The 12,354-nt window shown below is 34.2% G+C and overlaps 1 protein-coding gene across 2 annotated transcripts in view; it reads right to left on the bottom strand.

Moving 5' to 3' along the window:
* Positions 1–11,063, bottom strand: part of LOC111046212 — a 33,062-nt gene extending 21,999 nt beyond the window's left edge. The window contains exon 1 of one of the 2 annotated variants that reach the window (XM_039425597.1): positions 10,860–11,063. In XM_039425597.1, coding sequence (XP_039281531.1) covers positions 10,860–10,927 — 68 coding nt within the window. In that variant the 5' untranslated portion in view covers positions 10,928–11,063. Of the gene's footprint in view, positions 1–1,791; positions 1,872–10,859 lie in introns of those variants that run through there. The other variant, XM_039425598.1, reaches the window with a different exon arrangement.
* Between the last annotated feature and the right edge of the window lie 1,291 nt (positions 11,064–12,354).

Raw genomic sequence — 12,354 nt, 5'->3', positions numbered from 1 at the left:
AATTGAGTGCTATAATGAAAAGTTATTGCTGCAAATTCAATCTTAATGATTCACAAAAGGAATAGTAATAAAAGACAATGAGCTGTAGATAGTGCTCAACAAATAGAATAAAGTAATATAGGCAGCATAGGCCTTCAGTAAATTAAATGTCAAGTTAGACATCAATTATTGAACAATTAATAGGCGTCGGTGGCCACAGTGAATTGAATGTCAAGATAGACATCAATAGAACAATAAATAGGTGTCAGTGGCCTTAAAATGACACTTAAGAGCTAAGGGTAGCTATTAAATACAATGTAAAGATTGTCCAAGTTAAATACAGGCGACATAGGCCTCCAATGAATAGAATGTCAAGATAGACATCAATAGAACGATTAATAGGCGTCAGTGGCCTTAAATTGACACTTAAGAGCTAAGGGTAGCTATTAAATACAATGTAAAAATTGTCCAAGTTGAATACAGGTGACATGGGCCTTCAATGAATTGAATGTCAAGATAGACATCAATAGAACGATTAATAGGTGTCAGTGGCCTCAGTGAATTGAATGTCAAGATAGACATCAATAGAACAATTAATAGGCATCGGTGGCCTCAGTGAATTGAATGTCAAGATGGACATCAGTAGAACAATTAATGGGCGTCGGTGGCCTCAGTGAATTGAATGTCAAGATAGACATCAGTAGAACAATTAATAGGCGTCGGTGGCCTCAGTGAATTGAATGTCAAGATAGACATCAATAGAACAATTAATAGGCGTCAGTGGCCTCAGTGAATTGAATGTCAAGATAGACATCAATAGAACAATTAATAGGCGTCAGTGGCCTCAGTGAATTGAATGTCAAGATAGACATCAATAGAACAATTATGTAATACATGCGTAAATGAAAATTGAATAGAACAATTTACGTAACCTGAATAAAATTTTGAAGAAGAGATGCAGCCAGGCAGACAGGCAAGGAATCCGCTGTACCCAAGAGAACAGGACATCAGCAAGCGACGATGTGATCTGGCCATGCGATGACAAGAATGGAAGTGTCCACCACAGCAGGCAAATCCCCCAGTGGAAGTGTGAGCAGGAGCATGTAGAATTCCAAACGAATAATCCGACTTTCAAGTTGTGGAATTTTTAGATTGATTTCCAAACGGTGGAGTTGATGAACTTGAAAGTTCGAGTTTCACAAGGTGAAGCCAATTGTTAGAAGAATGGCAATTGACGCCCACACAAGGTTGTGAACTTGACAAAGTTTATCAGCGTAAATATGTGAAGAAATCGATGAATAATTGAATCACAATTGAAGAATAGAATAAACGACCAATTTGAAAGAATAATTCACTTTTAAAAACGTTCCGTAGATCAGATGAATATGAATAAACGCCTACACAAGGTTGCAATCTTGACAAAGTCTATCAGCGTAAATATGTGAAGAAATCGATGAATAATTGAATCACAATTGAAGAATAGAATAAACGAATTAATTTGAAAGAATAATTCACTTTTAAAAACGTTCTGTAAACTAGATGAATTTGGATGAAAAGTTTAGACTGGGAGCGAGATGTGCACTCACTGACTAGACTCCATTGAAAGACAAGAAGACAGACCGACGCTCAAGCAACAAAAGGAAAGCGGAAATGTCAGCCACGTACATGAAACGTTTACAAACGTTTGGTGAAAAAGTAGCAAATATCTAGAAGGTAAGATGCCTAAAGACAAATTAAATTCCAAAAAATTGAATAGTACAAATATTAAAATTGAAACGGCAAATAACATGACGGATAATATAGGAAACCAACTTGATAATAGCAGTGCCGTAGAACCGTGACTGTGACCGGACAGCGCAGACGGAAAATGATGACATGATGTCTACGTAGTAGCGGAACGAGTAACAAGTGGAACCGTTACAATAAATGCTTTGTCAGATTTTACATTGACATTCTTCATTAAAAGAAGGTAGGCCTATTGAAATACAGAGTCTTTCTAAATGATGGACCCATTTTCAAAAATTGGGATTTATTAAAGTAAAAATGCAAAATGGACAACCTTTATACCAATGGAAAGAGAAAGTTTCACCGTTTTTTTAATACTTTACAAGTGTTCAATGTGGCCTACTGTACCGCTGCTGCACAGCAAACATCTACGCGGTAGCCAAACTCGTCCCACATGCAAGAAAGCGTATCTGATGGTTTTATTGAGTGCACGGCAGCAGTGATACGGTTCATAGTCCAGGCGCTGGCTTACATTGAGCATACATGAGAGAGGCAGAAAATTTGACTTCGGATTATTGTTAGAAGGTCTATAGTGTATATGAAACTCGATGTCGTCACATCCCAGGGTGGACAGCTTGGGGGGGAGGGGGGTAAGTTGTAAAAAACGCGCGTTTATAAAATCGCCTGTCCTGCAGTTACTATTCATAGTACAGCTTTTAATTTTTTCTCAATATTATGTACACATAACTGGCTTTCAATGGGGTCCTATACATTTTTGCGATAAACCGCATAGTTTTTCCGTAAAAAAATAAAATATCTCGAAAAATGTATTTTTTTATTATGGACTTTTTGTTATTTCTCGAATATTCAAGTAATTAGCCGACTTAGAGGAAAAGGCTCCTAATAAACGTTGTAGGCCGTTTCTTGCTGAATCCAATGATATATATAGTTTGAGGGTTACGATCATGGATGCGGCGGTGGGAGGGGGATAAGTAGCACTGTTACGCTGCGGCGCGGTCCTACCCCATGATTAATGCGCATAATGGCCTGTCTATCGCATCGCTCCTACTAGTCTATGCATTCAAATTATGTATTACAGGAACGCTATCTTATGTATTTTCGGTCGCTGAACACGATTTTTCAACTCTCAAGCCTTAATAATTGATAATTCTCATCATAATATACTAATTATGGTAAAAATTAGAAACTTCATCTCATTCTGCAAGGAAACTAAGAAATGACTGTTTGAAATGAACGAAACTTGGGTTTCAAGAAATATATTAGGATAGAATAAAGATAATATTCATATATGTTTATGTTCTATCTCAAATTAATTTATTGTGATGCGCTGCAGGCTAAATTATATTATTAATTGCACACTGGCCACGCTTACTTGGTATAGTGGTCAGTTAATTTCCAAGAAATATTTGTGGAATTTCTTAGTTCTTCATGGTGGAAATGGAATTCATCATTCATTCATTATCATAATGATTATGTTTAGTATGAAAATGTTAATCTCTCGTGAATCTTCAGTTTGTTGTGAACTTTTGAGAAATTATATCCAATATAATAATAGATATGCGTGTCAAATCAAAATGAAATGAAAATTTAAATATTCATCCATATTATTTCTAACAGTATTATTATAATGATATTTCACTAACTTTTGATTGATTCATCCATTATGGTATTCCCGTTTTGTAGACTGTTTATGGTAGACTGTTCTTGCCTGTTATTCATTCCCAAACATATTTATATGATTTGTAATTTTATCCACAAATGAATGAATTTATGTATTCCTGCACGTAGCTAACGTATGGATTATTCCTTTATAGATTCTTGCATGTCACATTAATAAATCTCTGCCACAGATTTAGAAATCAAGTCTCGATGGTTTGGAGAGCATATTATTGGAGTGATTCTTTTACTCTGCTGCTTTTAATATGTTCACTACCTTTGTTTGATTTTAGACCATAGACATGAGAAGCTATGTCCACCTGTATCACTCCATCTTTATTGAGAATTTTCATAACTCTTCTCATCACAAAGTTACCATAATCTTGCAGCGTATTGAAGTTTTGAAAAGTGAAGTAGGAGTTGAATTCAGGAGAGCCATGTCATCATTATGGAATTTGTCAACGATATTTAGGGATTTAGTCAAATCCACAACTAGTTTCACTTACAATTTTATGGGCCAAGTGAGATTGAGAGTTTTTTTTTCAAATATCCATCAGATGTTGACAGAGATTGCGGTTATTGTAGAAATGCATGCTGCACTAAAACTTCAATGCTGAATTATCTTTAAACAGCTAACTAGTAAAAATACAGAGATCAGATCTTTTTGTTCTAGAATTCACTAAGACTAGGATTTTTGTTTGATTGCATCGTGGAGAATGAAAGAACTCTGTTTCTTTTTATAGGTGAGAATACACTTCTACAATTTGCCACAACTATGTTCAGATAAAAATCGTTGGAGACCGAATAACTATTTCTTTCTATACGTTCAAAAGAGAATCACACACTTCTTCACTTGCTTCCAGACCATTGATAACTGTGTGATCTGTGCCACTGAATGAAATAATAGTGGACTGTAAGAAATGCTTTTGTAAATAAAAATTGTTAAGATGTATGAATTGTATATTTATTGTACTACTGCACAAATCCAACATGCCAAAAAATGAATGATAATTTATAATAAAACTGGTAGCTGGGAAAGACGCCAAATAAAAAAATAAGGTTTAAGTAAAACAATTCAATAGATTTATTATATACTCTGAGAAACGTGACATATTGTCTTAAATTTAGGAAATGCCACACAGGGCAGTTGACTGACGAGAAATAAAAAATGACATAGTAAAAAATTGAAACAGTAAAAATTGAGATTGTCAATTGATAAATGCTGACTTGATAACAGGAAAATTTAATTTAGGTACAAGACCAAATTCCTAGTGAAATTGATTGATACATTACAAACCATGATGCAAGTACTGAAATACTGAAAATGTATAACTGAAAAACTTATATATTATATATAGCAAACATACATTTATGAATAAAGTGCCTACAGTAATAAATTCTGGGACTTGAATGTTATAATTTTAGCATTGAGATCGTTCGTCATTCAAATTAAAAAACAATTTGTGACTAATGAATAAGTATAAACCTACTATATGTAATGCTCCGTAATGAGCTAGTGCATAAATTCAAAGAGAAAATAAACCTTCAAATGACAATAAGTAATAGAGAAAAGTCAGGTCAATGAGTAATCGCAAAAAATACAAAAGGTAAATGTAGTTTGACAATAAAGAACAATTAAATATAAATACTAAATGTTGAGTAATAAACAAACGCTTTCAGGACATATTAAAACCTTTGTAGTTCTGGATAGGTTTTATTAGATACACTAAATAATCATGAGTTGAACGTCAATTGAAAAGCATATATTCAATGTAATTAATAATTTTAAAGACAATATAAAATAGGTAGTACAGTGAAATGAAACAGACACTGTATTCAAGAACGCAATTGACAATGGCTTAGACTAACTTTAAATGATAGATCAATAAGTCTGATATGATCAGATACATCATGATGAGATAAAAGTAAAACATAGGTCATAAGTCATAAAATGTGATCAAATTAAATACACAAACAAAAAGTTAATTGGAAATTGATCGATATTTAAATAAGTCAATATGAAAAATGTAAAGTACAAATACTTGCAATACTTCCAAAAATATTGGTAAAAAGTTGTGTCTACAAATGGGAATCGCGACTTTAAAATAAATAATTCCAAGTAAACCCTGAAAAGGTCAAATAATAATTAAACAAACAAGGCAATTGAACAAATAATGAAAAATGCTGATAATGATTCAAAATTGATACAGAATACTTATCAAATGCATGAAGAGCATGAGATCCAATCTTGAATTGGATGGGCAGTACATCGAGACCCCCTCGATGATACCGGACGATGGTGGAGACCTGGATGGACCCACAAAATGGAGCGGACCAGAGCGAGCTACCGGAGCTGGACTGGACAGCGAGCCATGAAGAGCAGCGACTTGGATGACCCGCAAGCAGGACAAGAATCAATCTGAGCGACAGACTCCGGACTGGAATGGTGACGAATCAGGATAGCCAACAGCGATGGCTCAGTGGTGACGACACAGGAACGGCGGCGACACAGCGATGAGTGGGTAATGTCAGGTTAACTATTGTCAGCGCAATACGGGCAAGACTGACACAATGACGGTGTGACACAGTTGAGATATGCAACACATAAACTTGAAAGTAACGTAGCTGAAGATTCACTGAATTTGAATTGAATGAACCGTCCAAAAGTTAGGCACGGTGAATGAAATGCAAAGCTAATTGAGTTGGCTACCGCCAAATATCACAACACTGATGCTAAGTGAATGTCTGAATAGACAACCATCCAAATGCTTGGCATGGTGAATGAAATGTAACAAATGTTCGTAGATCACTAAAAGAACTGATTGAAACTGATACACCATCTACGGGGTAGACATGAAAATTGCTAATACTTCGATCTAGCAATGAATGATTAGGTAGCTAGCTGACTAACCTAACAAAAACGGATACAGAGCAGAACGTCTGACTGCACCGTGAAATGATGAGAGTGTGATCTTGGAATGCAAGCAACACACCAGTAATAATGTCCCGCGAGACCAGAATTACTTCAATGAAACGAATGAATGCGAAATTGGGCCTCAAACCCTACCACAAAATGCCTACCGCAAATGAATGTTCAGTTCAATCATATAACTTGTTGCTGAATGTTGAATGTTCTGGAAACTTGATTTTCATAATCAGTAATATAAAAATGATTTGAGTTCTCACACTGAGAAGTGAATAAATTTGGATTGAAGATAAAAATTCGAAATAATCGTGACGAATGAAACGTGCTCTGACATACCAAATACTGAGATTGAAGATATTTCACAAACTAACGAAACGAAAATACTGAAACTTTATCGAAGCACTGGAAGAAACATTCTACGTTGAATAAACATGAATTTAAAACTTGAGAATTGAAAATTTTGAATTGAAAGCGACGAAAATTGAAGAACGGAAAAAAGCTGATGTGAACTGTTACGCCATTGCTGTGTGAAGAAGGAAACAGGAAAGTGCATGCACGAATTGCGTTGTAAGAAGCTACGTATAGCCACGTCGATGAAAAAGATATGCGTAAAAAACGTCTAGACACGGTAGGAAATACTCCAAAATAATATTAAATAATACCAAAATGTACAATAAAATTAATGTACAAATGTAGCATGACAAAAACTGATGTAATCCGTGAACTGCAGAAAACACAGTGAAAGTGGACCGATGACAAAGAGACTTGCGCACTAACGCGACAAGTTGGGACAAGAACACAATGCATAGTGCGAAATCTGACATAACATTTTGCAGATTCTGTTGTCCATCAGAGTCTTGAAGAAAAAATGTTTCATTTGACAGAGAGTCAATGTATTGACTGTATAGATCTAATGTTTCCTTATTGGAAATTATTTTCTACTTCTATGGGTATTTTTTCATATTTTCTAGATATAACACAGACAGACAGACTTTATAACATAGTTTGTGTGATTGAATGAAAAAAGTATGGGATCTTTTCTCGTACAGTTTCTATGTGCAGTACCAGAGTCCTTCCTTATGAGCATGAATACAATTTAAGATAATTTAAGCTATGTTACAATTATCAGTCATAAATTTCAAGTAGTCATTGATTTTGATTCTAAAAAACTCCCCAAATAGCTCCTGACTTCTTTCAAATATACTTTGACAATCTCTCATATTTGAACCGTTCATGAGTCCTTGTTTCATTGAATTGATTGCTTGCTCTCACACCTTAATTATACTGATCTCCCCTCAATAGATTTCCAACAGTATTCTCTCCAAATATTTCAAATTCAACAAAGATATCTCTCATTCCACTTTCATTCAAGTACCACCCCAAGACAATCAGTCAAACTCAGCCAGATGAAAAGTATCTATTCGTAGATATAAGTTACAGAAATCAGTTGATAAAGCTGCGTTTGCACCAAAGTTATTAACAAAATGTTAATAACTTAATCTTTATAGATTCTATTAGATTGAATGTTAATAACTTAATCTCTATAGATTTTATTAGATTGAACGGAACTTGGCAAACACATATGTCCATCATATGTATGATAAGTTATGTTCAATCTAATAGAATCTATAAAGATTAAGTTATATTAACATATCCTTAATAACTCTGGTGTAAACGCAGCTTTAGAGTTTTATTTCCTTTGTAATCAAATATTTAGTCATATCACATGATAGTAATTGGCATTATTTGTGCTTCAACTGTAAATTTATATAAATAAAATATTTTACTCCTGTTACACGGTGCTCTATATGGGGTAGCCTATATTATTTGTTTAACTTACTCCATTACTTGACTTTCGCAATTCCAACGTGATCATTGAACTAAATCGAATAATTATTCTCTCCTAATGGAATATCAGTTTTTTATCGACTGAGAAACACATTAGGATTCCTAACAGGATGGTTTATCATTACAATGTAATCATAAATAATGATAATGAGATGAAGTTTGTAATTTTGACCATAATTAGTATATTATGATGAGAATTATCAATTATTAAGGCTTGAGAGTTGAAAAATCGTGTTCAGCGACCGAAAATACATAAGATAGCGTTCCTGTAATACATAATTTGAATGCATAGACTAGTAGGAGCGATGCGATAGACATGCCATTACGCGCATTAATCATGGGGTAGGACCGCGCCGCAGCGTAACAGTGCTACTTATCCCCCACCCACCGCCGCATCCATGATCGTAACCCTCAAACTATATATATCATTGGATTCAGCAAGAAACGGCCTACAACGTTTATTGGGAACCTTTTCCTCTAAGTCGGCTAATTACTTGAATATTCGAGAAATAACAAAAAGTCCATAATAAAAAAATACATTTTTCGAGATATTTTATTTTTTTACGGAAAAACTATGCGGTTTATCGCAAAAATGTATAGGACCACATTGAAAGCCAGTTATGTGTACATAATATTGATAAAAAATTAGAAGCTGTACTATGAATAGTAACTGCAGGACAGGCGATTTTATAAACGTGTGTTTTTTACAACTTACCCCCCTCCCCCCCAAGCTGTCGACCACCCTGGGACGTGACGACATCGAGTTTCATATACACTAAAGACCCCCTAACAATAATCCGAAGTCAAATTCTCTGCCTCTCTCATGTATGCTCAATGTAAGCCAGCGCCTGGACTATCAGCAGATCGCGCAGCAGCCGGAGACCATATTGAACACTTGTAAGGTATTAAAAAAAACGTTGAAACTTTCTCTTTCCATTGGTATGAAGGTTGTCCATTTTACATTTTAAATAATTTTTTTTTTGAAAATTGGTCCATCATTTAGAAAGACTCTGTATTAAGTTTATACTAAAAACGGAAATGAAATGAAAATAAATCTATGTCAAATAATAAAATCTTTATAAAAAAAAAACATTATTATATCAACTTAAAAAATCAATAAAAAATACAGGATGATATAATACTGCATAATCACTGATTATAGGCTACAGTCTTTATAACAATAACGTATTAAAAAAGTATTATTAGCTAAGAATTTGATTTATACTGTACCGTAATCATTTGAATTAAAAAAAATGTCTGCTACCTACAATGAATATGAAGTGTAGGCCTACTACGGTACGTGCTAGAGCTATATGCTTCTACTTTTTCAAAAATACGATAATAATTTGATATTTTTTGTGTATGTAGGTATCTATTGTTTGTGTATGTATTTTTTTTGCTATTTTTGTGTCTATTTTTTATATATATCATGGCTCAAGTACACTCAACAGTAAATTTCTTATTTTCAGACTAAATTTAACTTTTGGTACCTATATGATTTTGAACCGCATTGACGAGCCTATAAGAATGAGCTCTGATCATTGTGTCAAAAGTTATGAGTGTTTGAAATTTTGATCCATGAGGTGTTCTTATGTGCAGCTCTACACTAGGAAATACTGAAATTAAGTGCAACTAACGGGTTATCCTCATAGATCATCTTTTATCATTGTGCGAAATCTCAATTTGAGGCTAAAAATTGTTATTAAGTGTACCTGGGTATTTGGTAACGGGTATATTGATTCTTTATCACAAATGACGACAATGTATTGCCAGGTCTTGCAAGACCAATTGCATACTAACACTACATTATAATGGAAACAAATAACAGTTCACATATTCAGAACAAGAAATAAATATTTAGATGAGTAGATAACTTTTATAAACAAAGAGTACCATATATGAGATGGAGTACTCTACCTGTTCTCAGATTGTAGAGACAAAATTACGCCCAGTGGGTTTAAATTATATCTACATTTGAATGGTGATAATTGGGAGATATTGTTGATTAAAAACTGAAATTCAGAAAAATTGATTTTCCCTGATATATTACTCATTTTTTATAATAATAATAATATCGAGTGACCTGGCTGGATCAGGTCTGGTGTCAGAGTTTTCAGGTCGCAACTGATCAATTTCAGGGCCTCTGACATGACCTAACGACTGCTTTTCAGGCAGCCGGGACATTACATTGATTTTCTCGACAATGAGTGGACAGATTTTTTAAAAAATTCATACCCTGTATCAGATCTATCAACTGGCATGAGTCTCCGTCCTGGGAAACTAACAGGGGGTCCACCCCATCCTTGAGAAATGGACTTTGTAACCTCCTTCTCGTGCATGAGGTACCGGTAGGTAGCTAGAGCAGTTTATTCAAAAGAACATGTATTCGAGATATTTTACCTGTAGAACGGCTGTTTTGACGACTTTTTAAAAATCATCAAATCTCACAATTTACACAAAGGAAAATGTACCGGTACTCTGAAAACAATATATACAATAGTTTGATCATGTTTGTTTTAAATGTGTAGCCGCCAATAGTAATTAAGTTATTCCCTTGAATTATTCTCGTTTGAGAATGCGGCTTACAGTACAATGAGCAAGGAAAGGCATGTGAGTGTAACACTCAAGATTTTTTCATGTCTATATTGACTGAACTTATGTTCGGAAGAGAGATTAGCATAATATCAAGATTGATGATACTTACTGCTCAGAATTCAATATCAGGACGAACACAGAAAATACTAGTAATTTGGCTAAAAAGTTTAGCAACATTTTAAACAATGTAGAACCACGGAATAAGTACCTAAGTTACTCTCTAAGTAGAAGTAGATGATGTTTCCTTGGTGGTACAACTCAGAGAGACTGAAAATTCTTGAAACATCAGTGTGATGGCGTCTTCTGTTGTTTATTTGAAGATCAGTGACTAATAAATTGACTAGATAATTAATTTCAAATATTCTATGAGTAGTCTCAACAAGGCCTTGAATTACATTGAACAACGCGTTCTCTGTATTCTTCATTTCACATTACTGCAGTGAAAAAAAATATCAATGAGTGATATAAAACTCTTCCAAAATCTACAAGATTCAATTCAATTTATTTTTTTCTACATACACATACAAGTCCAATATATTTATTTTTACACACACATACAAGTCCAATATAGAGATTAACAAAAAGATTACATGCAAACAACAACAAAAACAATACACATTAAAACATACATAATAAAAAGAGAGTGGTGCAAAAAAAGGATGGCAAATTGAAGGGTTTTTCCAACTATGGATATCCATGTACTAGAAAATAGACGGTAGATATGAAAGGATTGGATGGGGGAAGAATAATAAGGGTAGGATGGAAAAAAGAAACCGATAGGGCCAGGTGTTACAAATAAGATTTGAAGTACTAGATGAATAACAAAGGATTGCAGGATAAGCAAGCACACAAGTCATAAGTGTAAACTTTGAAAGAAACATCTCATAGATGGAAGAAGTAATTGCATTTGATCCATGTGTTAATATTCTGCTTAAGTTTTTTAGTTATTCTCGCACATTCAATATACTGTTCGGGGATTGTTGACCGAGCGAAGTGAGGTCTAAGATTCAAGTCAACGGTTTGGCATTTCTCTTAATGTTTAATTGTTTATATGTTGCGCATTTACGGTGAAACGCGGTAATAGATTTTCATGAAATTTGACAGGTATATGTTCCTTTTTGAATTGCTCGTCGACGTATATACAAGGTTTTTGGAAATTTTGCATTTCAAGGATAATATAAAAGGAAAAATCTGGTGTGGCGCACTCACACAACTTTCCTTGCCGTTATGAAAATGGATCACCTGACGCTAGTGTTCCCGCGCATCTCAAGTCTACTATTCAAAGATTTGAGCCAGCTGGTGACAGGGCAATAACGCTGGAGACACACATGAGGTCTGCTATCTCTTCATAGTGAATGATTTAATAGAATCAACCATAATTTGCATTTGAATAATCACATTTTCTGGAATTTAAAGCTTATTTTCAATTTTAGGTGAAAATGTTACTGAACATTAATTGTAGGGATTTTCATGCTCAATCTACTCCACTTGATTTTTTTTTTACAGATATGGGACTTGTGGCAGTTGATAGAGCTTATCGATGACTATTTTAGGTATGAATTTGATCAAAATCGTTGGAGCCGTTTCCGAGAAAATCACGAAAA

This window comes from Nilaparvata lugens, chromosome 4 (assembly GCF_014356525.2).
Source record: "Nilaparvata lugens isolate BPH chromosome 4, ASM1435652v1, whole genome shotgun sequence".
NCBI classification, from domain to species: domain Eukaryota; kingdom Metazoa; phylum Arthropoda; class Insecta; order Hemiptera; family Delphacidae; genus Nilaparvata; species Nilaparvata lugens.
Note: the sequence above shows the minus strand (reverse complement) of the source record. Positions and strands in the feature narration are given on the sequence as shown.